We start from the raw sequence: 27,101 nt of genomic DNA, 5'->3' as shown, positions 1-27,101 counted from the left end.
TCTGCAGACTGGAGTCCTGAGTGTTGATGTAGAGCAGGGGTCATTAAGAACATTCACACGAGGGCCAGATTTAGTCCCGAAAGAAACTCTGGGGGCCGGACTTTCAAATACACAAAAGTTAAATAAATATTTGGGGTTTAATTGAAATATTATTGTAGTAGTATTTTTATTTTCTTTCAAAATGCAGGACATTTTTAGGAATTACCAGTGAGATCTATCCCTATTATCTATAATGCAGCAGGCCTCAAGGAGCCTGACAACAGAACTAGTTGAACCCCCCTGAAAAACCCAGAGAATGGGCCCTCCACAATCGTGATTTAGTACTAGTATCAACTCATTTTTGACACTTTTAACCCATTTTTGCATCTTTAACCAATTTTTTTGCAAGATTTTAACCCTTTTTGAAACAAAATTTCTTGCATGTTTTATCCCCTTTGTGCCACTTTTATCCATTTTGCCACTTTTAACCCCTTTTCATTACTTTTATGCACTATTTTTTTGTCATTTGTAACCAATTTTTGATACTCTGCCCATTTTTTGCCACATTTAACCTCTTTTCACCACCTTTTCTGCCAATTTTTGTCCCTTTTCGCCACTTATCACCTATTTTGCTACTCTCTAACCCTTTTTCACCATTTTATCTGGTCATTTTTGCAGCACTTCTGCCAACCTAAACTCTTTTTTAAATGTCTACTAATTATGACCATAAATTTCAGCAAAAACAGATCAAATATTAAGTCATTCTAAAACTATTTCAGTATTAATTGTTTGTGGGAAGGATTTAACAGCTGCAGACATTTAAAGCCAAAGGATACTCTTAAAACCACAACATCTTCTTTTCCTCCTTTTCTGAATCTAATGATCTTCTGGGGGCCAGACAGGAAGCTTTGGGCCGCCAGTTGATGATCAGTGATGTAGTGTGACTGAAACAGAGACATCCTAAATATTAGAAATAAACACCACAGACTCTCAGAGCAGACTACTTATTTATAAGACAGTTCAACCAATCAGAAGGGCTCGTTTTATCCCGACAACACAACCTCTCTTTGAGTCAACATTAAAAACTCTTCATTGATCAATAGCTAGATTTCCATACAAATTCATATAAAATAATTTCAAATTAAATAGGTGACATAAAAAAACACTTGAAGTCTCAAGGCAATCGCTCCAGGAGTTAATTTTCTAGAAAAATCTGTCCCGTTAAGGACCGCATTAACAACAAAGGCCAACACATGATTTCCTTGTTCACTTTAGTTTCCTCACGTTGTGTTTGTTCAAACAGACTCACAGCAGAACACAGTGGCCTACAGTGGCTCGTAGTTATAGTGCATGCTGTAGCCACTTTTTAAAAAAGAAATCCACATTTAAAACCACATCATCCTGTACAAACATGGAATCATATTCACATCGAGGAATTGATCAACAAATTCATCAAAGAAACAGGGAATCAGCGTGTCTTTTTTTTTTCTCTCAATGTTTTTCATCCCTCCATCAAAAAAAGGCAAAAGTCACATCACGCAGCAACATCGATCCATCGAGAAGTTCATGGTGCCTTTATTCCCCGCGAGCCGATTGTCAAGTCCAGAGTGGATCCTTTAAACCGTTTCATCGTGGACGTCCTGTCGGGTGACGTTGTGCGTTTCCGAGTAAACAGGGTTGTGAAGGAGACGACGGGCTGCTTTACTGACTCCATGCATCACACAATGTCTGAATACAAACTACCGAGGTCACGTGACCCTCTGCTCGATTGATTCTATTATCAAAAACAACTGACAGGGGCCGCATATTATCAGAGGGGATTAAATCAGACTGGCAGAGCTGGGCACACGCCAATTAATCTGTTAATTTCTAATTATTATTACTAGTTTTTCACATTAATCGACGGTAATTTGAAAAACAGTTGCTGAAACCTTTAAAGTTTCCTTTAATGACTTTTTTAAAGCAGGAGCACACAGCCTCCTGTACTTGAGAGAGCTTACAGAATAACCTGTAAAAATGGCCGTCTCTGCCCTTGCCACTTTTATTGTTAAAATTATTTTTACCTACACAAAGTCCCGTACTTCCTGAGCACCGCTAGAAAGTTTCTGTAGATTTGAAGCAACCTGTGGATCTTTAATCTTTTACTGGATTTGTTGTGTTTGTTGTACAGTAGAGCTTCTACCGATAATTTAGATTACAACCCCAATTCCAAAAAAGCTGGAACGCTGTGTAGTATATGTATCAAAACAGGATGCATGACTGTCAAATTTCTTAACCCATTATTTTTATTCACAATAGAACATGAACAACAGATCAGATGTTGAGACATTTTACCATTTTATTCAAAATATTAGCTCATTCTGAATTTTAGATTTTGGGAAAGGAATGTTGTCCCATTCTTGTCTGATAAGATTCTAGCTGCTCAACAGTCCTGGGTCTTTGCTGGATTTTTTGTTTCATGATGCACCAAAGGATTGTTAAAAAAAACAAAACAGATTTTGATTCATCTGACCACAGAACAGTTTTCCATTCAATTTAAGTCCATTTTAAGGATGGCTGCATTTCTAGATCCTGTTCCAATATGGCTTCTTTGCATGATCCAGCTTTGACCTTTATGTGTAGATACCATCAGGGGCGTAGCTAGAGATTTTGGGCCCCTAGAAAGAATATTACTCAGGGCCCCCCTTAAGCCGGGTGTACGCTGTGCAATTTCAAGCCGACCATACGACAGTCGTGGCAGAATGTCATCTCACACTGTGCGACTGGATCGTTTATGATGCACGACCATCACGCATGACCTGAGTGCTCACACTGTGCGACTAGAGTTGGTACGGACTGTGACAGAAACCCGCAGAGTTTCCTTTTTTAAAGGCTCACACATTCAGGGTGAAGCATATCTCTCCCACTCTCTCTCGTGCTATCTCTCCCTGTGTGTGTGTGAGACAGAGAGCACCTCTGTGTCTGCAGGTGCAGCACAGGTCAGCAGATTTGAGTATTTCCTGCCCGTTCATTTACTTTATTATAGTGAGGTACATAAGAAAGTGATTCCAGCTGTTTTCATGGTAATTTAGGATGTTGTCTGACTGTTTACAAAGGAAAACAATCCCCCAAAGTTGTTTATTCTGCTCGCTTTTCTGCTCTCACTGTGAAGTGTCTGGAGTCGTACGACCAAAATATAAAACATGCCAGAAATCCTCAGGACCATTCGGGAGCTGATCGTAAGGTTGTGTGACGGGCTGTGGTCGGCCGTCGTATGCCTCTGTACGCAGCACGAGTAATGACGCCTGATCCGACTGAGAATCGGAAGGAGGAAGGCTTGGGGCCCCAAGTATTGTATTTTACTGTATTTAATACAAATTTTAGTCTGTTGATAGATTCATTTAGTCGGCTTTGATTCAATAATGACACTTACTACTAAGAAAAATTACATAAAAACTCACTTTTCATTGCAGGGTCCCCAAAGGCCCCTCCCTACTGTGGGACTGGGTAATCAGTGCCCTTTCTCCCCCTGGTGCTATGCCCCTGGATACCATGGCCAGCTTCTGGAAGTGTTGCTGAGCCTCTGCAGGGATTTTCAGTACAGAATCATGCCTTTTTTAATGCAGTGGCCCCCTGAGGTTCCAAAGATCACCAGTATCCAATATAAACCTTCAGCCTAGTCACTTGTGCAGAGATTTCTCCAGATTCTCTGAATCTTGTCCAGCTGTTTTCATTAACACCACTTACTTTTCCAGTCTTTTGCTGCCCTGTCCCTGCTTTTTTGAGATGTGTTGCTGCCATCCAATTCAAAATGAGGTTATATTTTTTCACGAAACTGTAAAATGTTTAGTTTCAACATCTGATAAGTTGATCATGTTATTCTGAACCAAATATAGGTTTATGAAATTTGACAATCATTGCCTTCTGTTTTATTGATATTTTACACAGCCCACCAACTTTTTTGGAATTGAGGTTATACTTTTTAACATTTGTAGATGGCCTGACAAATGCATAGACTGTTGCTGCTGTGTTGGTTGGTTCTTGAAATGGTGGGAATAAAAACATTTATAAAACCATGGATGATGTGAGTCTGCCAGTAACAGAAACGCCCTTGTCTTTTTCACTGCTACAGGATGAATTCATCCACTGGAGATGCCCCTTTTTGTCAATTAGACCCCAATAAATGGATTAATAAACACAGGAATTCTCCTTAACCAACCTGCATGATCTAATCTGACTGATCACAGCTCTAATTTACTGAAAAGTAGGGTTGTTGATATGATTCTGGTAAAATCTAACCATACCTAAAAAGAAGTTAAGACTCCTGATGGTAGGTCATTTCTGGTATTAATTACAGAAACTCATGCACACTGTCTAAACTGGATAAAAACACTGAAAGAACTGTTATTCTGGAGTGCAATATAGACAGTGTACAGGAGTTTGCAGTTAGTTCTTGATGGATTCCTTTCTGTTCTACACACTAATGATGAAAAAATGTTTTAAATATAGGTACTTCTTAATTACAGGGATCAATAAAATAACAGACATTGAGTCTCAAACATTTTAGGTTGTTTATACCTTGCATTAACATCTGTTTTGGGCATTCTGATACCAAGTTTACTGCTCTTTGGTTTGTGCATTCAAATTATTTATTAAGAACACACCTTCAGTTTAGATCTGCAATCAGAGCTCACTTGCCTCTTTTACAAACAACAGCCCATACATCATTTCTGACCCCCTCTTGGCAGGTGAAAATATTTCAAGCTCCCAAACCCCACCGTACACATCAGCACATAACCATGTACTGATAAAGACAGAAAAAACTATCTCAGGCTGGGGGGATGTAGTGAAAGAAAGAAGCATGACTCCCTCTTTAACACCTATCGCTGCTTGTTTTATTGTTAGCCCCACATTTACCTGGATGCACTCTCACAAATTTACCGTGCTTTGCCAGCAGTGCATTGTTGATTTAGCCTTGCTGAGCCCCACTGTTGTTGCTTCCGGCCCTGCTTTGGGAATCACTGGTCCAGCTTGTGATTTAGTATTCCTGCATGCTGTGTACGTGAAGCCACAGCCATTAGCCACAAGTTAAGTAATGGTGCCTCTTTAAAGGAAAAAGGGATCTACTTTTTAACGAATAAACCTGCTCAGACTGGGACGACGACTCAGTTGAAGACGACAAGTCAGGAGCGAGCGTTCTCTCATGAGCCGGCTCTGTTGTGAACAAAAGGAGCAGGCTCCCATTAGAGAGCTGGTTTCTAGGGATGCACGATATTCATTTTAGCCGATACTGATATTTAAATATGCTTTTTGGACAAATAATTTCAGTCCTTTTGGACACTTTAAGGTTTAAGGATGACCACGGAAACAAACTTTAGTCCTCAAAAAACACTTTAAAAGTTGAAGAATGAGGATAAATTAAAGAAAGACCTCACCTGACATAGGTGTGTTGGTTCAGACTAAAACTCCACTACTTTATTAGGACATATGGACAAAATTTACAGTCGATATATGCTGAAATAAACAGGCAAAATAATGGATGTAAATATCAGCAGAAATTTTGATACCTGCCAATGCCGATAATTGCCTTTTTAAGCTAATATTTACTGATACCGACTAATGATGTCACATCCTCTTTTTCTTCGTTGGTGTTTATATGCAGTTGGCATTAGCTCCCCTCTTCTTCTTCTAATACCAGTACTAAGCTTTCGTCTGAGATATGCGGCATCTCACATAAGCGGTCTGCTGGGGGGGCCGTTTGAGTTTGACGGTCTGCAGCCAGACCCCTCTCGATTTTGTTGCCTTATAAAGCATAAAAGAAGCCAAAATGGTTCCAAAGACGAGTTGTTTTGGAGCTGGATGATCGGCTCTTTTTACAGATGAATAATCCAGCAGCTTGTTGCACCAGCTAGGGGCGGGCCGATATCATAAGAAAAGGACTTAGTCTCTTCTGGCACAGAGCCAGATAGCTGCGCTCTGCTCATAAGGTCAACATAAGGTCAAGGGTCAGAATAATAGTGTGAGAGCTTTCCTCCATTCAGATTGTAACTTTTTTTTTTAAATGAGAGAGGATTGTAGTTCTCCTGAGTGGGCGTGGCTTAAGCTAATACAGACACACCCACACCATCCTGGAGCAGATTTTACCACCAAAGTTTTCATGATTTGGAAGCTAAATTTTACAAACTCAGAGATGTTTTATTTGACTGAAATTTGAACTAGAGGTTCATAACACAGTGACCTGTCATACGAAAAAACCTAAATACAGATTTGTTTTCACTTTACAGGGTCTTTAAGCCTATGTGGAAACTATCGAAGCTGGTGCAACGACTTGATCAGTAGAGGGTAAACTCTGTTGTCAGTAAGGACTTGCATGGTTCAACCCAAAGCAGATCCAGAAATCCAATCACTACCAGCGAGGCTGGACGGATGTAAATAAACCAATTTTATTTACTGGAGAGAATGCATCAGTTGGCGGGGCAGTTTTTAACGCATGCCAGTACTGGTGGAGTCTGAACAGTCAAACCAGTCCTGATGAAGGCATCTCAGACCACCTCTGTATGCAGTCACAGCTGCTGAATATCAAACCATTTACAGTACGCTTTTAATGCGTCCACACAAAGCACTGAGGATTACCACTTTTTATCCGTGTGCCCAAAACAAACATTAATGCATGAGTGGTATAAACGGCTTCTCTGACATCCTCTCTGGTTTTTGGGCGATCTGTGAATGGATTACTTTCACTCTGACTAGGCTCCTTGTTGTTTTTAGACTTTATAATTCAAAGAGTGTGCATAAAAATGATGAAACATTAACAGCCGCACCTTTTTAAACCACAGCAGCTTCAGCCCAAAGTGCTGATATGACCCATTAAGTCCAGCGCTCTTGTTGGACCCAGTGTGGGGTCGAGCTCCTCACCTGGCAGTGGTTACGCGTTGCGCTGCTGTACTTGTATAATATAAGACCCAGACCCACCTGTGCTACCCACTGAGCTACAGAGAGGATGAAACCAAAAAATGAGATGAATCCTCCTTTCTGTTTGGTCCAAAAATAAGAAGTCTGTTACAAACCAGAGTCCTGGCTCACATCTGCCATCTTTGTAGTCAAGTCATCGAGGTGGAGTTCAGTTTATCTCCACATTTAATCAGCCAGTGAGGAGCAAGATGTGCTTAAATGTTTCACTGCATCCTCAGACGTCCCAGTGTCTCCTGAACTGAAGGGAGACGTCTGCATCTCATTGGTCCTTGAGGTGGTGGCCAGGCGATTCTCACACAGAAATCTCATAGGTGGTTCCCCCGACGCCCGTCACCTTCTTTACCCCCCCGCTCTGGGGCTTGTGGGCGGGGCTCTGCAGCAAAGCAGAGCTGGGGTAGGCCAGTGGGGGCCGGGCGGACACGCCAACGGGGTGGGAGGGAGAGGAAGGGGCAGAGCAGGAAGACGTGGGGGAGAAGGGCTGAGCGCCGTTGGTCCGACTCAGAGGGTTCATCTGGATCAGCTCATCCCTGAGTTAGAGAAAAAAACACAAGGAAAAAGACAGTGAGGATTCAGGAAACGTGGCTCAGCATTTTAACTTTAACTGCACACCTCCTCTGGTCACCTCTAGTGTTAAACTGACCCTCTATTAGCACTCTGACGGGGTCCTCTGACCCACCAATCAGAAAGCCCTTTGGGTTGTACCTTCTCTTGGGGGGGGGGGGGGGCTAATAATGTTGTCCTCATCTGTTTAACTGATGGTAAGTGAGGACATTTTTAATACTGACAGTAGGTGATGTTCTGATCATGTCAGGTAGCTATAACATTACTTAACTGATGCTACGCTGCTAGTAACTTTAGCATAATGTACCACTGACATTGCTGTTCTGTAAGGTAAGCTCTTTGCTTTGCATAAAGAGATTCAAGTCTTAATTCTGTCTGATTGGTAAGAAAATAAAACTGTTCACAGGAGCTTTGAGCACATCCACAAAATGAATATGTTACACAGTGAGACGCTCATGAGGTCAAAGTCTTAATGCATTAAAACTGAAGCATGCAGCTGTCAGATATTAAATAACATTAACAGTGGAAAGAAAGGAGGGAAACAAACATGTCAACATGTCAGGAAACCAACACTGATTGTTGTCATGCAAAAGTCTGAATTAGGACATTTATACATTTTAAAAGAAGGTAAGAATCACACAGTTTCATGCTTTTTTTCCCAGTATAACAAACAACTGATTCTGAAGAGGTTTCCCTAATGTCAGGAAGAGTTATGAATGTTAGTCTCACATTAAAGAAGACAAGAAAAATTATTTTTGATAAACTATATGTAGGAAGTGGACACAAACCAACTGTGGTTGGAATACTTGTTTAACCCTCAGGCATCACTAGGGACATTTTTGTCCATTTGGGCAAATTTTTTGTCTTTTCGGCTGTGTTAGTCCATATTGTCTAATTTTTTGTAACAAAGTTTCTTTCTTGGCTTTCTTGCTGTTATAGGTCAGGGGAACAGTGTGAAACAAATTCACTACCCTTTAAAGTCATTAAGGACAAAAATGTCCACTTCCAAAAAACTGCTATAAAAACGTAACAGATTGATCTCTTCTTCTGCTTTTTTTGGCATAAATCTCTTAAACAACTTCAGCTGTGCTCAAAACTACCAAACATTCAATCATTTTGAGGATTTTAACTCCTTAAATGCCAGTTTGATTACTTAAAGTCAATGTTGTTTTTTTATTAAAAAAGGCAAAAAAATGCAATTTCTTCCTCAAACCAAATGTTGGATGGCTGGGATATCATTTCTAAATCCAGCGTGGACCAGTGTTAATTTTGACTAAAACTATGACTAAAACTTTTTGTCAACAGCCTTTTTTTCCATGACAAAAACTAGACTAAGACTAACAGAAATAGATCTGTGATGACTAAAACTGACAAAAACTAAGTTTAGTTTTTTTTCAGGATTACTAAAACTAGACCAAACTGTGATGCAGTTTTCGTCGTTCATTCAAAATCTGTGATATTTCTCCACTGTGGGTAAATCTGTCAAAAGACAGTGCATCTGCATCTCTTCAGCCTCTCAGCAGTAGAAAGCAGGGACCCCAGGTTTGGTTTGGTATCACATTTAGGCAAGAAAATAAATGCTTGGGCTAAAAGTAAAGACTAAAACGTGAGGACGTTTTATGGACTAAAACCAGACTAAAAATAATAAGGCTAAAAATGACTAAAGTGTGACTAAAACTAAGACTAAAATTAAGAATAGCTGCCAAAATTAACACTGGTATGGCCAAAATATTGACTTTGATGCATTGTTAGTTTTTGTGTACCATCCAATTTAAAATGTACAACCCTTAAGTGACGCCTGAGGGTTAAAGCTTAAAGGGGAAATATTATGCTTTAAGAAAATGTGTGATAAAACAAGCCGTTCTCAGATTTTCCCCTCATGATGTCATGGTGGGAGTTAGCCCTGCCCCCAGGTTCAGTTGGCCCTCCCCACTTGGAAGAAAGCTCCGCCTTCCTCTCCTGATCCTCAGGAAAGCCACATCCATTTCCTGAGAGGGGTGGAGTCAAACAGCTCAGTAACATTTAAAGTGACGGACAGAAACAGCTCGTTCTGAGCAGGGCTGAAACAGAGGGTTTTTTTTAGACATGCAAATATCCAATACTGGAGTATTTTTTTAGCAACAGACTTCACAGGCATGTTTTGGGGGCCTCTGAGACTAACATAAACTTAAAAGGGTAAAATATGTCCTCTTGAAGTTTGCCTTATTTTACCAATTTCTTCAAAGACTCTTTGATATGATCCCATTTAAATCATATTACCTGGACTCCTGCAAACCTTCCTGAAGTTTTCTTAAATTCTACTCAGTAGTGTTGTCTGTGCTGTTTCATACTAACTGAACCTCCATTGTTAATGGTCATGTACACTCTTCATCCTTAATAATCAGTCATGCATTCACTGTAACTGTGCTTTCGGCTTTTTGCAGAAGCTCAAAAGCTGCATGCAGATAGGATTATCGTTATGACAGTGAGAAACAAATGGAAGACAAGCAGAGGGAAGAGAAGGAGGAACTCACAGGAAGTCTGGCAGGAGGAGGAGGAGGAGGAGAGAAGGGAGGAGGAGCAGGAGGAGCAGTCAGTCAGGTAGTCATGTATCAGGCGGGCGGGCGTTTGTTTTTTTGTTTATTTTTCAGGGTTAGCAGCAAACCAGTCGTCCCGACAAAAGGCGAAACTCATACTCACTTCGGCGCTTGAACTCCTCCTCCTCCCATCCCTCCACCTCCTCCCGCCCCTGCTGCGTTGGCTCCGGCTGACGCCGAGGCCTTTCGAACCAGCCGGTACTGCATTTCAGCCGCCGCAGCGCTCGAGTAAGAAAGCGACTTGCCCAGAGGTGGAGGGTGCGGGGAGCGGGGAGGGTGGGTGGTGGAGGTGGGGCCCAGGGGAGTGTCTGTGGAGCGGGTGCGGTAGGGGTAAGCATGGTGAGGCGGAGCATGAGGTGGAGCGAAGCGGGGAGGGCGGGATGTGGAGGAGGAAGAGGAGGAGTGGTGGTGATGATGGGAGTGGTGGTGATGGTGATGGTGGTGATGATGATGGTGTGGAGGAGGCGGGGCAGAGGTTGGCGGGGGAGCAGGGGTCTGATTGGCTGACGGAGGATGAACTCCTGTGTGGGGCTCTCCTGGTAGGCGTTCTCGCTCTGCAGGAGGAGGGGAGGAGGAGGTGGAGGAAGAGCGGTGGAGGAAAGGGTGGTGGTGTTGGTGGGAGGAGCGGTGATGGTGGTGGGGGGACTGGGAGGACTGGGAGTGAATCTCTGCTCCTCTCTGCTGCGATGACGAAAATGGCGACGTGTAGCCGCCTGCTCCTGGTGAACAGGGTCTCCCAGAGGAAAGCTCAGGGGCTGCTGAGTCCTCCCCACCTGCCAGTAAGCTGTCATACGACAGGCTCCCGTTACGTGACGGCTGATGAGGTGGGGGTGTTTGATTGGCTAAGCTCTTGAAGCTGGTAGAAGTGGTGGTTGCCTCAGAGACATGTGCTGCACCTGCTGAGGTGTGGGTGGAGCTGGAGGATCGGGACGCCACTCCAGATAGGACGGTGGGGTCAGAGAAGGAGGGATAGGAGCGTCCGCCCAGGGTGTAGCCGGGGATGCCCCCTCCGCTGCCCTCTCTTGCTCCCTCCCTCCTCTCCCCACCTCCTCCCCCTCCCGCTCTGTCCGACGACGTGTCCCTGCGGTCCAGGCTGGGCTGGGAGCGGAAACCAGGCTGCTGACTGGCCTGGAGGAGGGAGGAGGTAGAGGAGGAGGAGTCTCTGGCACTGCCAACGCTCTCCCCTCGACTCAGCTGGAGGAGGCAGAGAGGAGGGAGGAGGGGGAGTGAAGAGAGGAGGGCAGGGAGGAAAAGAAACAAGAAGCTGAGCAAATAAGAGGAAAGAGGCACACCATTGCTTCACCCTTAGTTTCTACACCCCTGGAGCTCCCTCTAGTGGAGACATCTCTACACCACAACCCAGCTGTGACTTGAACGCTTCTCTTTGCAGGAGAATGTTTGTTCTGATGAGATTAAATGTGCTATAATAAGAATGTTTAGACATCCTACGTATTCACTTTAATTAAGATTTACTAAAATATACAAAATATGTATTTTAGTTCATTATTTTATATTCTCTTTAAAAAATATTAAGAGAAAACGAGGGAAAAGGCTCATTATTACTGGACCTACAGTCAATAAAGTCATCTGTGCTTAAAACAAGGTCATATACAGTTGCATCTAAGCCTACAGCTCATTAAAGCAAAAAATCCATTGATGTGAAATATTAAAAGCAATCAAAAAGGGTTTATAATACAGAAACATGGAACTTCCATAAACTTATGTTCTTGATCAGGGCTCCTTTTGCTTTACTGCTGCGTCAGTGCGGCATGGCACAGAGGCAACAGTGCTGCCGGGGTGTTATGAAGCCGAGGTTGCTCTGATAGCAGCCTTCAGCTTGTCTACATTAGTGGCTCTGTAGTTTCTTATCTTCTCCCTGACAATAATCAGCTGACTGGCCTGGGTTATCTTTTTGAGATACTGATCCCATAAGGGCCATCTAGCAGCCTTAGATCTTGGGCCAGGGGCTTCCTGGTTGTTCCAAAGTCGAGACTAAAATCTAAAGGAGATCAGGCATTTGCTGTCAGGGGCCCCTCAGCTTTGGATCAACCTCAGACTCAGGATCATCTTTTAAACTACTCCTTAAATCTTATTTTTAAAGACTTGCTTTTATATGATAGCTCCTTTAATTATTTGTTCATTTACATCACTCTCTAATTCATTCTGCTACTCTTACTCCGTCTGTTTCTTTTCTTGCTATTGCCGTCTTTACACCTCTGTTTTTACTTCACTTACTTGCTCCATCTCTTTTTAACTGTTTTCAATCCTCTTTTTATGTGTCAGGGTTTTTTTTTCTGATAATTGTATCATATCATATTCACATTTTCTAACTATTTTCATTATCTATTATTTTAATGACCTGTCAAGATAGTTTGTGTTATTTCCATTCCTTCAAATTGTGTTAATTTATGTTGACTCTTTCTACCTCAGTTTGTTCTGACTTATTGCTTGCCTTTAAGACCTTCTGTGTTTGGTTCATTATTCTATTAACCATTGAGTTCATGCCTTTGTAAAAGCACATCTGTTTTTAAAGGTGCTATATGAATAAAGTCATTATTATGGCTATTACTACAGACAACCACTGATACCTGAGTATACAGCTGTACATTTTGCAGATATGAAAGGCAGATATATGTGTTCAATTGCCAGTATGTATAGCTGACATATAGGCTGTAAATATCAGAAGACATTTTAACTTTGTTTTTTTTTAACTCTTGAGGTTCTTATCTGATGATACCGATATATTACTGATAATATAATGCATCCTAGTTGGGCTGGGCAAGTAATCAAAAATGAGATTAAATCGCAATATGGCCTGATGCAATTTTCAAATCACAGGAGGTACAATATTTGTTTAACCTGAAATTTGTGGCAAAATATCAGGGTTTTTTTTTTCAGTAGAAACATTAGGTACAACATACCATGCAATTATTCAAGTACAATTTTTTTGAGTAGTCCACAAAAATCCTAATTTCTTCAAATTTTGTACTTTCTTCTTATGAATGACAAAAAAATCACTCTCTGTAATACAACAATTCATATCCATTTGAAATATGAGTCAAAATCATCCCAATTAGTTATTTTTTCAAAATTGATCAGCCCTTGTTTAATTTAATATATTGTGTTGGTTATAATATACCTATTTATTGATGTTGTATAATAGAAAACACATGAATTGAGGAACTTGACAAATAATCGCATATCAAACTGAAATTGCAATATTGGGGGGGAAAAAAAATCACAAGTAGATCATTTTTCCAAATGGTTCAGCCCTAGTTATCATATGATTTGGCAATTCCTACATGAACTCCTTATTCTCCCTTGATCTTTTGATCTCTCTTTTCCAGCTGCTCAAGGCTGGGCATTACTTGCATCATGAACACAATCAGTGGGCCAATGCGCTCATTGTGGAAGCAAAATCAAGGTACACAAGCAACGCTGCAGACACAGAGCAAGTGGAATTTGTGGGTAACACCCCAGCAGAGCCACAGGCTGATCAACTTCACGCACGGGCTGAAACATCTGGGAAAATACTCTGACTGCATTTTTTTCCTCTAACATTGCAACTGCAATTTAAAGTGTGATTGTTTTTATTCAACGTCCTCATCTTATGCATTTTTGAACAAAAAAAAGCAATATACCATTCTATTGTTTAACCAACACGATAGATTAAACAAGGGCTTAAAATCTTAAACTACATTATTTATACAAACATTGACGATACTTTATTTTGTTAGTGCACATTATAAAAAGATTAAACTTCATATACACTTCATTTTTCTGTCTCTAAAGCCCATAAATAAAAAAGAAAGAAATAAGTTGCTCTTTATTTCTAACTCGTCTCACATTCTGACACTTTATTTTGAAGGATCATAGTCAACCTCAATCTAAACTCTCAGGAAAAGTTTTGTCCCCATTAGAGCTGCCCAGAAAAATAAAAAAATAAATATGAAAAAGAAAAATCACATACGGAAGGAAGTCTACTCATAGGACAATGCTACGGAGCACCTCAACAAACAACGATAAAAAGATTTCGTTAACATTTCGGATCTACGTGGGAATAACTTGTTGGGAATAAATCTACAGGAGGTATTTTTCTGATTGGGGAGGAGGAATCAAAGTAAAAGAAGAGGAACAGCTAAAAAGAAAGGATGGAAATGTAGCGTAAGGAGCAGAACACAGGTCTGTTAGGAGGGAGGAGATGAACTGGATATGAGTACAAATACCGAGATAAACCTCTGTTTCACGTTTCAGTCCTGAACTGCTGTGAATGAATTTTAACAATCTTTTAGAAAGATTCAGTGCATTTTGATATCATCAATAATTAACATAAGTTGGGTTGTTTTGATCAGAGCTGGATTACAGTGCACTGTTGTCTCAGAGCCTACTGCTCGTCTCTGTGCCAGAGCAGGAGAGGCAGAAGTCTGGGATAACATTACAAATCACTGTTTCATAACTTTTAATAACCCGCCGTGGCTGGAAGCTGGGCAAATTCGTCCCAAACTGAACATAAACACAGCATTAAGCTGGCTGCTGACTTCCAATGCGAGCACAGACAACGGCAAACAACAGACTGTTTTAATTAAGTGCTTTTTTACCGCTGTAGAATTACATCTGAAAAATATAGGGACAGGGCAACAAAAGGCGGGAAGTAAGTGGTACTAATAAAAAAACAGCTGTAGAAGCATTTTGCAACTAATTTTAAAGAGGCAGAGTGTCTTTTAAGTGAGGATGGGCAGAGGTTCAACAATCTGCAACACAGAGTAAAAATTTTGGAACAATTTCTGAAAAATATCAATGTAAAACTGTGAATATTGTGAATAACCCACCATCTACAGTCTGATATCATCAAAAGATTTACAGAATCTGGAGATATCTCTGGACAAGGCCAAAGTTTTCCATGCCATTCACTGATACAAGTTAAAGCTGGACCATGCAAAGATGAAGCCATATTCTAACAGGATTCAGAAAAGTTGCAGGCTTCTCTGGGCCAAAGCTAATTTAAAGTGGACTGAGGCAAAATGGGAAAGCTGTTCTGTGGTCAGATGAATCAAAATTTCAAATTCTTGGGATGCTTGGCTTCACGGTAGAAGAGTCCAGGTCCTTCAGTCTAGATCTCTGACGAATAGAAAACTTTAAGAGCATCACGTCAGCTAGAGTCTTACATCAGACAAGAATGAGGCAACATTCCTTTCCCAAAACTCCAGGAATTGGTCTCATCACTTCTCAGATGTTTACAGACTGTTCTTAAAAGAAGAAAGGATGCTACACAATGGTAAACATGGCCCTGTCCCTACTTTTTTGAGACGTAAGGCTGCTTTTAAATTCAAAATGAGCTAATATTTTCATGAAATGGAAAAACATCCCAGTTTCAAAATTTGATGTGTTGTTTATGTTCTATTGTGAGTAAAATATGGCTTTATGATATTTGAAAATCATCATGTCCGATTCTTATTTCCATCTAAAACCCGATCTTTTTCAGTGCAGTTGCACATGCCTTGGTTGCTGCCATGTGATTGGCTGATAACATACTTCCTACAGGAGCAGCTGAACGGTTATAAACCTATTCAACAGTATTTTACCCACATCCAGAGAGACACCAAAGAACAGACACAAAGTTTGGATACGAAATGTTTCCAGAACCTTCACTTACTGAGACTGATCAACAGAAACCCACTGAGAAACCAAACCAAGATGGCCGACAGGAAATCAAAGGAAAAAAACAAAACAAAAACAAAAAGATGAGTTTTAATGGTTCTGTGTTATTGTCCTTGTTCATCACTTGTCTGTGCTTCCTGTGGCATGTATGTATGCGTGCTACCTGGTTAGCGTAGGCGTGTGTGAGAGCCGTGTGGTTCTTTCCCGGGCTGTAGGTGGGTCTATACTTGTACATAGTGGGGGTAGGTGGGGCTTTGTTCAGCAGACTGCATTCTGCAGGAGGCAAAGGGGAATATATCAGACAAACTTTCTATACAAATGACTTGTTGTAGTTATAAAGACAAAGTTTTTACCCTCTGTGTTTCCTCTGGTGATTCCTGGGTATCTCAGCTCGGGTTTTGGTGGAGGTGGAGGCTCGGCATCACAGGACTGACTCTCCATCATCTCCAGACTCGACTTTGACTGAAAACAAGAGAAAACAGGAAAGAATCAGAGATACAAAGGTTAGAAATAATAAGGTTGTCTGAAAGATGGTGGCATGAAGTGATACAAAGACTCTAACACAATCAGAATTACGCAACAGCCAATCAGTCTGCAGATTTTAGCGTGCACAGACAGTGAAAGTGGCCTTCTCATTAGTGTGGCAAACTGTGCCCAAAAAGAAGGGCTGGTTAACCAAAGAAAAACTTGTTCAACTGAAATTACACCTTCATTTATAAAAGATAACCTCTTGATCATCCTAATCAGTGACAGTGTCCTGACTGCACCTACCTGGCAGCTTAAATGACCTCAAAAATAAACATAAACAAGCAATCCCCCTTGTCCCAGTGTCTACAGGACTACAGGATAGTAGTCTACAGGAAGTCCTAATATTTACAGACATGTGCTCAAATCGGTCCAAACAAAGGAGAAGTGGTTTTACTGGACTCATCCGTGATAATGACTAATTTTTCCATCAGATCTTTTTATCTGTTCTTCTTGTTCTTTCTTCAGTTTTAGGATCTATCCTTGACTAACTGGGATTTAATTCTTATCTTTCAATCAGTCATCTGCACCATGTCTAGAGTTTCTGTGTCCTTTGTTCATGGTTTGTATTTTCTGATGTGACCTTACAGGGTTTCTGTTTTTGAAAAATCAAACAGCCTATAACCTGCTGCAGCCATCTGGACTTGCCTTTATGCAAACTTAGCTGGCACATATTTACATGAGGACAGCACACTTACATAACATCTGTCTGCCAACAAGCAATGCTTTCTCTGTAAAACTCATGTTAAATCAATCACGATGATGCAGAACTGCTATATTGACAACACTGTTTTAATTTGTCCCTCTGCACGCTCTGTACTTCAGGGCTTACCCGGTGCAGGTCTCCCTGGATGCCGTTGTCGAGGATCTTTGCAGCCAGCTGGGCTTCAGTGAGCTGCGGTCTCAGAAAAGGAGGCTGTACACAAACGCTCTGCACACATTTTTTTCTGCCCAGATACCTGCAGAGAGCACAGAGACAGAGAGTTACCTATCAGACTTAAACAGCTGCAGTGTTAATGGGTTTTTAGCTAGAGAGAAGCCAATAAATCAGGCTCAGCCTTGTCTTGTTTCTGTCATTATGTGAGAAGACAGAGTCAACAACCAGAAGCCCAGCATTCAGTCCTCTTCTGGGATGATCGTCTTTGCTGGACTCATGTATTTTTTGTTGAAGTGAATTGAGGTGAAGCCTGTGTGATATCAGATTTTATCTGTGAGAGTGACTGTTTACAGGTGCAGAAAAGTAAAAACAGAATCACCTGGGTGCCTGTGAGCTGCAGAGGACGTGTGAGACATTCTTCCAGCATCCATTAGTGAATGGGTTTACACCTCCTCTGAATTTACCCGTTACCTGCAGAGACGAGAACAAAAGCAGAAAAAACAAACAGTAAGATAGAAAAAAAAAAAAAAAAATGAAAGGAAGATATGAAAAAATGTCAATAACGCCTATAACTTCTACATTTACATTTAAAATGCACAGAAAGTGAGCAGTTTGGTTCTGAGAGGAGGGAGGGGAAAAGGATGGGGTTTTCCAGATGAGGTGGGAGTGACAGTGATGCCCCCTTGTCAGAGAGAGACACAGACAAAGTCCCACAGCATGCTGCCTCATAGCCATCTTTTGAGGTGGAGGAGTTTTCCCTTCCAGAGTCCCCTTAAGCAGGCTATGGTGGTTCTGAGCACTACCCGTTTGGTCAGTTGGCTCCAGCAGCAGCGTTACTAAAGCCAGAGCTCTCAGAGCCAAAGCAGTGTAGGTGCGGGAGAGGATGGGAGTGGTCTCTGAATGGTAAAGACAGTTAGAGGCAGTAACATTCTACCTTTTATATAGAGTTTGTGACGTAGTAACCTACCATCACATAAGCCCCACCTTTTCAGAAAAGATTTTTCAAGGCAGATGTCCATTTGAGCTAATTAAAAGCTGTAAAATCCAGATTTTTATCAGTTTGGTGCAAATTTCAGCCATAACACCAACATTGATGTGTTTTATCATAGTTGAATCAGGTACCTCAGTGATACAGTTGACATAAAATGTTAAAGTGTTCACTACCTCTTTAAACTCCTGTTTGTTTCCCATCAAAATCATTTTATCCTGATCGTATCTATGACCATTCCTCATGAATACTCCTGAATACTATTTAATCTTGACAACAGCATTTCTCACTTTCTTACCTGTTCATTGGTTGTCCTTCCTCTGGCCACCAGCACGATGTGGAAACCAGTCAGACCAGCAACAGGGATAAAAAACAGTCCTGCAACGCACATTACAGCCAGCCTGAGAGCATGGGGGTTAAGGAATCTTTAAAAAAATAAGAAATAACATATAAAGCACCAACAAAAATACTTTGAAGGGTTTAGGGATAGAGTACCCATTGGACTTTTGTATTTTTAATTCAGTAATCCCCAGCTTGACCTGCAGTCCAGTTAAACATGAACGATTCAGACTTCTGATGCTTCAAGAAATCACAAAAAGTCTGACATTCCCATCTTTTCCAATGCTTTGAAAGTAACAATACAGTTTTAAATGTCCCCCAAACTCTAAACCTTGAAGCCAGGAGCTCTCTCTTCTTTGAAATATTACGAATTCTATAACTTGTGGGTGAAAAGCTCTTTATTCATCATTCAAAGCCAGAATACAAGACATTAAGTGTTTGACACAAAGCATTTCAGAGGGAGGGACCGCCAAACCCCACTAAACCTAGGCTTACTTCAGGTATAGTTGTTTTGAAAGGGGTAAATTAACTCTTTAGCTTTAAAGCTGTGCCGACTTTTATTTTTAACACGGTGCATTACATTATTATAAAGTTGAACAGGATTTCCTGAAATTCTTTGCTTGGAATTACATTTGAATGATCAGTATGTAATCGGTGCAAACACAGTAAGAGAGATACCTTCTCTGATATATTTTGAACCAGGAAAAAAAAAATCCTAAAAAAAAAAAATATATATAAATATCCTTTAATTACAAAAATAATAATCTGACTATATACACAGAAAAAACCCTGGAAAAATTCCTTAAAGGATACGTGACGATGGCGTGCAAGCGGTCGATGTTCTGCCGATGGTAAAGGATGAAGAGCAGGCCGAAGCCGAACACGGCCATGATGTGAGCCGTCAGAGAGAGGAGGAAGAGGAAGAAGTAGCGGTAATTCCTCCTGCCGATGCAGTTGTTCACCCACGGACAGTGATGGTCAAAGTCCTGCAGGATGAAGGTTCAAAAACAACAGTGCATGAAAACTACTGCAGCAGATTCAACATGAGAACTGTCTGCATCAGCTTGAGAATGAAAAGGTCCAGAGCTGCTCATGTTGCCCGTTAATATAATGGTTTTTAAGCGAAGTTTAGAATTGCATCTACAACCCTACTCATTAACAAATAATCTGTACTCGGGCACGGATGTGTTCACATCTCCCACCTACCAAGCCCAAATCCACATGAATTATGCCTGAGATTGAGTCTCCAAGCAGACCTCAGCATGGTGTGAGAGTACAGTACGCTTACGTTCACATCAACCAAATGAACTGGATTATGGGGTCAAGCATACTCGGATCTGGGCCAGGGTTTCCTAATTTGAAGCCAGCCTTAGTTTGTATGTAGGGTGCAGCTCTAATGAGACTTTGAGCACATAAATTGTTTTCTGTTCAATTAAATTATCCAAGTGTGAGCTCACCTCCACACAGTTGTCACAGACTGAGCAGTGAGAGCACCGTGGCGGTCTGTAGAAGCGGCACGTTGAGCACCACTTCATCCTGACCTGGATCCCTCTGATCTCCACCGTCTTATAGAGCGGAGCACGGAAATCGTCCTCCTTGTCCTCGTCCTCCTCCGCTGCAAAGGCGTAAAGGCAATAAATAAACATGATCACGCACAAACAAACCAGGGATAATTATAGCCCCAACATCTCATACACAAACATCAGTCTTCATTAAATCTTCAACCAGATTTTTTCTACCTCGGCTGATTACATGTTCCATATCTAAATAAACCACAAGGGACTTTTTTAACCTTGGCAGTATTTTAATGTAGTCTATAGTTCAAACAACTAACAGCAAAATAATAAAGTTTTGCTCAAGTAAAATCCTTCAGCCTGCAGCCATCAAACGGGCCATGAAGTTCGCTGATTTAAGTGTGTCCTCTAAAAGGCTCAGGTTGTTCCTCTTAGTAATATATAGAGCTTTTTGTTAAAGAGAAAGATGATTTTTTAACCACAAACAGCTGTTACATCACTCTATTTAAAAAATGTCAGACCCATAAAGACATGAATTTTACCTCATAGAAAACAGAAGTTATTGGTCTACAGATGAGTTGGTTTTTTAGATTTTAAATGTAAAGAAGTGACTGTGATTGAACCTAACAGTAAAAAAAACTAAAGTCCTGTCCTCGAAATCATATTTCCATTATTTGTTCATAATTCACTTCACTGTGGAAAACTAATGAATAGGGCAAAATCTAATAACATCAATGGCCAGCATAGGATATGACACGATACGTGATGTAATCTGATGCTCATTGGAATTGTCCCCTCTGTGATATTTGTCTTGGAATTAAATCCTGCAGCTATTCTTACAGGTTAATTGTTCAAAATAAATGTTGACAAGGAGTTCCTTTACCATGTGTTCTCCAATTATTCATCAGCTACAGCTAAACTAATCGACAAGCAACAGTAGTCATTCTTAATCAAACCAAAGAAGACTGTAATTCTTTACTGCTTTTGCATCAACAACTACTCTTACTACTAATACTACTACTTCTACAAACACCCTTCTAACTTGGGTGTCAGGTCAGTTGTTCATCTTTTTAGGCTACTACAATTTAGGATGCTCTCGATCAGATCACTAATTGGGCTTTTCCACTTTGACTTTTGGCCGCGCCGAGCCAAACCAAGCCGTGCTGAGTTGCTTTCCTATCACCAGTTTGGCTGAGCCAAGCTGCGCTGCTCATGAGCAGGCCAAAGAGAGCTAGTCCTACCTCAAAGTGCGCTGTGCTGATGTCAAAGAGGTTTGCAGGGTGCGATTTGCTCCTTCTGCTACTGATACCCCCCCCCTCCATTATAGTTTTTTAGCTAACAGGGAGACACGTTTCATCCCTGCCACTGCTCCAGCTGTCTATGACTCTGTCACAGTGGTGGTCTGATGTCAGCATTCACTGTATGACTTAAACATTAATGATACAAGACCAAAACACAAGACATCTGTGTTCATACTACGGTCCAATAGTTAAGCATGGCTTCTCACACTGACGAGTGAAATCAGGAAGGACCAAGCACAGATCCAGGATTACAACTTTTTCTGCACCTATTAGGAACAAAAGTTTGACCCTTTCCCCTTCTGATAGAGAAATAAATTCTAGCCTTAAAAAAAAAAAAAAGAAAAAGCTGGAGAAGTTAAAAGCCTTTAGCTAGTAAAGCATGCTGTTCTCACTGCCCAATCCAAAATAAGAATATATTCATTTTCTGCTATCTAGAGACCCACAAAATCAATCGTGAGAAGACTGTTCTTTAACTTATTTGCAAGAAAATTCTCTCCTTGTGATGATAAGTATGAATTATTGTTTTATTTATTGATCGTGAGGGGGTGGGCATGCAGGCTGTTGGTCTACAGTTTGATTTTTGTTTTAAAATGATGTAAAGTCAGTCAGATCTGACCGAGAGATCAAGGAAGGCTCAAACCACCACGTCAAAGGCTCTAGATGTGCCCTCAAACGAGTAGCTCGGTTGTGATGGAGAAGCAAATCCCATGAGCTGCCGAGCTGAGTCAAACAAAGTAGAGCCGAGTCGCGCCACAAATCAGTGGTTCCCAACTGTTTTCCTTTGAACCCTCCCTGCTTGTATCTAAAAACGCTAAGACACCTCCCTAAGACCTACCCTGACATACATAAAAGACTGTTTCACATCTTCATGGCATGTGACATATTTCACATTCATCTGGGTAACACTCAATAGATGGTGTCTGAAGGGCAGAGCCTTAAAGAAGAGGTCTTGGAGGTGACAGGACAAATGTTCTATCACATTCATTCCGCTTGGAAAACAGTCCATGCATGCACTTATGCCCAGGCAATATGGCCTAAATATCATATCACCATATTCCTGCCCTTCTTGGTAAATGTATTTTATCGTGGTATTAAAAAATTTAAACGGATTAAAAATTTAAATGCATGTTCAGATGCTACAAACCCCCTCCTCCCCCTAAACAAACCTGTGATGGCATTCTGGACATATGTCCAAGCAGAAGCTCACACAACAATAATCTACTAAGTCTCTCTCTCTCTGTATTCACTTCTTTGTTACTGCTCCTGAGGTTTTAAGTTTTATTTCTGTAATGCTGAGGTGTGTCAAACTGATACTGACGGTAACATATGTCCTGGGAGCGTTCACGATAAAAGCACTCGTACTTTCTGTTAAGAAATTGACAGAAATAATTATGTTTATCATAAACTTAACTTTGCTTCAACAGCAGTACCGGCGACTTTAAGCAGCTGCAGCGTTTACAGCTGCATCTCTGACTTCGTTTCATACTCAAGCCTGCTTATGGGACTCAACATGGACTTACAATACATGAGACATGAGTTTAAACACACTTGTATTAAAGCCCCTGTCAGACCCACAGATGCACTCTGGAAGCGAGCACAGCTGCAATGTTGGGCATCAAAACTACAGAGGAGAACCCCAGGTTTTACCCGTCTACTGTACTGCACGTCAGGTATAATGGCATGAGTGAATGACATTCAGCTGCTCGTTATACAAGAGCAAAACATGCTGCTGAATGGACTCAGACTGAGCTGTTCACTGTCACTTTGCTAATGTTGGCAGCGGTCAAGCCTCGCATGGGCACCACAACACAAAGCATGCATTAAACCGATGATGACTGTGTTGCAAAAATCGGTGACGGTATTGATAACGGTTTACACCACCACTACACACACTCACCTCTGGGGAAGATGCCAGGGTCCATGAATGTGGCCATACAGAAGTTAGCCAGCACAAACAGGAAGATGACTCCATTATAGATTGGTACAGCAACGGAGAAACGCTCTGAAAGCCACGGACACCTGAAACATGAAGACATAATGATACTGGGTATGGTACTAGACATGGAGCAAACCTGAGTCGTATTTTCAGGTTGGCTTTAATCAAAGTGATGAACAGCAGATAAATAAGCAACCATCTGTTAATTGGTAAATATTTCTTGTTGAAATAGTCTGACATGGGCATTGTTGGTAGCAGTTTTGTATGTTTTTCTTAATTACATTGAGAATGGTATGAAAACGATCACTCCCGTCAACACAATAATTCATATCAAACTTGCAGTAAGAGTCAAAATAGCCACAATTATTTTTTCAAAATTGTTCAGCTCTCATTCACATTCTGAAACAATGCGTCTAGCCCCAGCTATCGACAACATGGAGGCATAAAGAGGCAAAACTTGATTTGATTATCTGATGTAAATCAATTTACTGGTGAAGTGTGTGAACAACACTGCAACAACATAATAAACACAACATGCCCTCTCTTTTTGATTTAGCAAAAGAAGCATTTTCTGAAAGGACTGAATGAAATGTATGTACCGGTGTGGGCTCAGACTGCTGGCAGGAGCTTGGCCAGAACGGCTTATAGTATAAAACGGTTTTCAACCACGTGGCAGTAAGACTGAACTGCAGGATAATTCAGTGAAGGTACTAAAAATTTGATACTGTCATAATGTAGAACTTTAGCTTTTGTTTCTGTGGATACAGTTTAACTTCCAGTTATATACGTCTGGCATCATAACAACTAGGAATGTGTGCTGTTAGCCTGTTAAAAGGCTAAAATTGGACATCAAATTAGCTGGTGCAAGATTAACTGGCCAGTAAAACTAATAATGATCTGTTTTTTTTAAACATGGGCCTGAAATCCAGGCCAAATGCTCTTTTGAAACTGTAATGAAGCCTCCAACCACTAGTAGCTGCTGTAGTTTCCTTTAATGCTGCTGTTTTCCTGCCAGAGCTAACCCTAAGGCACTTTGTCGCATACATGAGAAGCTTAGTGTGTCATAGATACATTGCGGTGGCGGTGTTTTGAACTAGGGATGCACAATATTATTGGTCTGGTTTCGGCAGATATTAGCTTAAAAAGGCAAAAATCAGTATCGACAGATAATGACAACCTTATTTATAGAGCACTTTTAAAAGCAGTTGTTTACAAAGTCCTTTACACACAGCAAGAGCAAAAACTCAAGGAAATATAAAAACATTAACATGGTCAGAGCAGAATAGGAGCTCTGTAGATTCAAACAAGAAGGGGAGGACATGATGTGAGTTCAAAGGAAAAATAACAAAAATGAAAATGACACAAGAATTTCTAGAATGGTAGTTACAGTAGTAGATTATAAAATCTAAAATATAATGGAGTCAGTGAAAGATGATATGAAACCTGTGACAATATCACGAATGATATTGTAGGATGTGGGAGAAGGAGAGAGTTGAATACATATATTCAAACAAACACCCAAATGAATACATGAAGATGACGACATCACATCAGTGGGGATAAAACAAAGATAAGACTAAGGATAGAAATTTAAGAGAAACAAGGACAGGTAAGTAAAATTTAGGTAAGTAAACACAAGATGATAAAAAAGGTGTAAAATTATAAAAAGAATAGGAGTAGAAGAGTAAATAAAAGTGAATAAATAAAGTAGATAAATAGTTAAAAGGGACATCACATAAAAGCAAGTCTGTAAAAGTGAGTTTTAAGGAGTGATTTAAAAGATGGTACCAAATCTGCCAGCCTTATCTCCTCGGGCAGGTCGTTCCAAAGTCAAGGGGCCCTGACAGCGAATGCCCTGTCTTCTTTAGATTTCAGCCTTGACTTTGGAATGACCAGGAAGCCCCCGCCCGAGGATCTAAGACTGGCTCATAAGAGGTAAGCATTTCACAAATGTAACCTGGTGTCAGATGTCAACATTTCTGCTGATATTTACATCCGATATGCTGCCCATTTATTTCATCAAATACCACTCTAAGTTTTGTTAATGTATACTAATAAATTACTGAATTTTAGGCTGAACCAATAGACCTACGTCAGTGGAGGTCTTTTTCTTTATTCATCCTCATTCTTTAAACTTTAAATTGTTTTTTAAGGACTAAGGTTTCTTTCCTTGGTCATCCTCAAACCTTAAAGTGTGTCCAAAAGGACTGAAATTTCTTGTCCAAAAAGCATAGTTAAATATCCGTAATCTGTAAATATCCACAATCGGCAAAAATCCAATATCGTGCATCCCTAATGTAGGCTGTTAAGGGTTATACTTATATATAATGACTCAGATGAAGTGATGGGTAAGCACATCAAGCACAATATTAATCTGCAAAGAGAAATGGAGGCTAGCTGCTAACTTTAGCCACACTGTAACTGGCATAGCAGCCTTACATCATACCCACTGATGCAATGACCCTGTGTTAAGGTTGACGGTTTTCTGAGCATACTAGTTGTTAAGCTGAATAGTGAATTAGCGGCCTGGGAACATCCTTAATAACAACCCCCAGCTGGCACTGCAATACCATTTCACTATTTCTGACAATATGTTTACTCCATTAAGAAAAGTTAAGAGGAGGATTATGACACTGCACTTCTGCATTATGGCCAGCATGGAGGTTTCTATATGTTCAGTGAGTGAGAGAGAAATGACAGGCTGCATCGAGCAAGAACAAACAGAGAGTGGATGATGGGCTTTTGTCAGGGTGACAGATGTTGGCCTATTTTCTCCTCGCTAATCTGAAGCACAGAGCTGACTGCCCACCACGCTGACCACACACACACAGATTACATTTTCTCACATATGCACACTGACAGGCACACACACCAGCCAATCTGACTTTCTCACCTCGTACATGTTCTCCCCCACAGGCGGCCCTTTACACACCCCAGCACTCACCAACATTTCTTCTTTATCTCTCACACATACACACTCTAGAGCGAGGTGTCAGCTAGATTAGTGATGACAGTCTACAACACCACTGACTTGGCATTCTGTCAGGGGCTCTCAGGAGGCTGAAGGCCTGAAAAGTCTGTTTATATGTGGAAAAACTCAGTCCAGTTTGAACCCCTGTTCTCTTGTTGTGTTGTTACAAAAGTTCTGCACAAACTCAAACTTTAAAACCACCTGGATTACTGTGCCCATCCTTTTTTAGACAGTATGACTATGTGACCAGTTTAGTCCAATTCTCCGATTTGATCCTGAGCCTATTCAAGTCAAACTGTTGACACCACTTGAAAGTAGAGCTGGGATGTTTTGAATTCATTTTTTGAGTTCAGTTTTTGTTGTGAGCTAATTATACCACTTTAAGTGGGAATGTAATATTTCAAATTCATTTTTAAATTGATTTGTTTTTGACTATTAAAGCTGTTTTCAGTGGAACTGAGGTTATTTGAAATCAGTCTTTTGAATTCATGTTTGTTTTTTGACTGCTCAGGTCTGTCAGCTGTTTAGACCACTTTAAGTGGATTTTTGATTCTTGTCTGATTTAACCAAACACTGCACTAAGTGAAAGTAACTATATTTTTTTGAATAGTTATAAAGTGGTAAAACTAGTCAGAGGTGCGGGCAGGGCTGAACTCTATGAGAGTCTGTGCAGCTGCACACAGTGGTTAAATTCTTCATCTTAAAAAAAACAGAAAAACCAAAATTAGACAAAATAAATCCCTCTCCTTCAGTTTTAAAAATCATGCAGTCTGTATCAGCCTCTTTTTAGACAGCATGTTTGCAGAGCTGAGGTGATGAAGCCAGGAGTTGCGAGGCATGTAGTCTGTTGTAAACCCAAGAGAAGAGAAGTACTAGTCATGTGTTCATTCCCATCCAGTCCACTAAAACTCAAGCACGGAGCTGA

At 40.8% G+C, this 27,101-nt stretch overlaps 1 protein-coding gene across 3 annotated transcripts in view; it reads right to left on the bottom strand.

Annotated features, from left to right (window-relative positions):
• Positions 1 to 6,387: 6,387 nt before the first annotated feature.
• zdhhc5a (zinc finger DHHC-type palmitoyltransferase 5a) overlaps positions 6,388 to 27,101 on the bottom strand; it is a 41,805-nt gene continuing 21,091 nt past the window's right edge. Inside the window, exons 3-13 of one of the 3 annotated variants that reach the window (XM_041786231.1) lie at positions 23,167 to 23,288; positions 19,912 to 20,069; positions 19,268 to 19,440; positions 18,414 to 18,516; positions 17,507 to 17,598; positions 17,083 to 17,209; positions 16,079 to 16,187; positions 15,889 to 15,998; positions 10,171 to 11,261; positions 10,005 to 10,011; positions 7,341 to 7,457 (exon numbers count right to left, since the gene is read on the bottom strand). In XM_041786231.1, coding sequence (XP_041642165.1) covers positions 7,452 to 7,457; positions 10,005 to 10,011; positions 10,171 to 11,261; positions 15,889 to 15,998; positions 16,079 to 16,187; positions 17,083 to 17,209; positions 17,507 to 17,598; positions 18,414 to 18,516; positions 19,268 to 19,440; positions 19,912 to 20,069; positions 23,167 to 23,288 — 2,098 coding nt within the window. In that variant the 3' untranslated portion in view covers positions 7,341 to 7,451. Of the gene's footprint in view, positions 7,458 to 10,004; positions 11,262 to 15,888; positions 15,999 to 16,078; positions 16,188 to 17,082; positions 17,210 to 17,506; positions 17,599 to 18,413; positions 18,517 to 19,267; positions 19,441 to 19,911; positions 20,070 to 23,166; positions 23,289 to 27,101 lie in introns of all 3 variants that reach the window. The other 2 variants (XM_041786230.1, XR_005991842.1) reach the window with 2 other exon arrangements.

The sequence above is a fragment of the Cheilinus undulatus genome, linkage group 4, assembly GCF_018320785.1.
Source record: "Cheilinus undulatus linkage group 4, ASM1832078v1, whole genome shotgun sequence".
Lineage (NCBI taxonomy): Eukaryota > Metazoa > Chordata > Actinopteri > Labriformes > Labridae > Cheilinus > Cheilinus undulatus.
The sequence above is the reverse complement of the archived record's forward strand: the minus strand, read 5'-3'. Positions and strand labels throughout refer to the sequence as shown.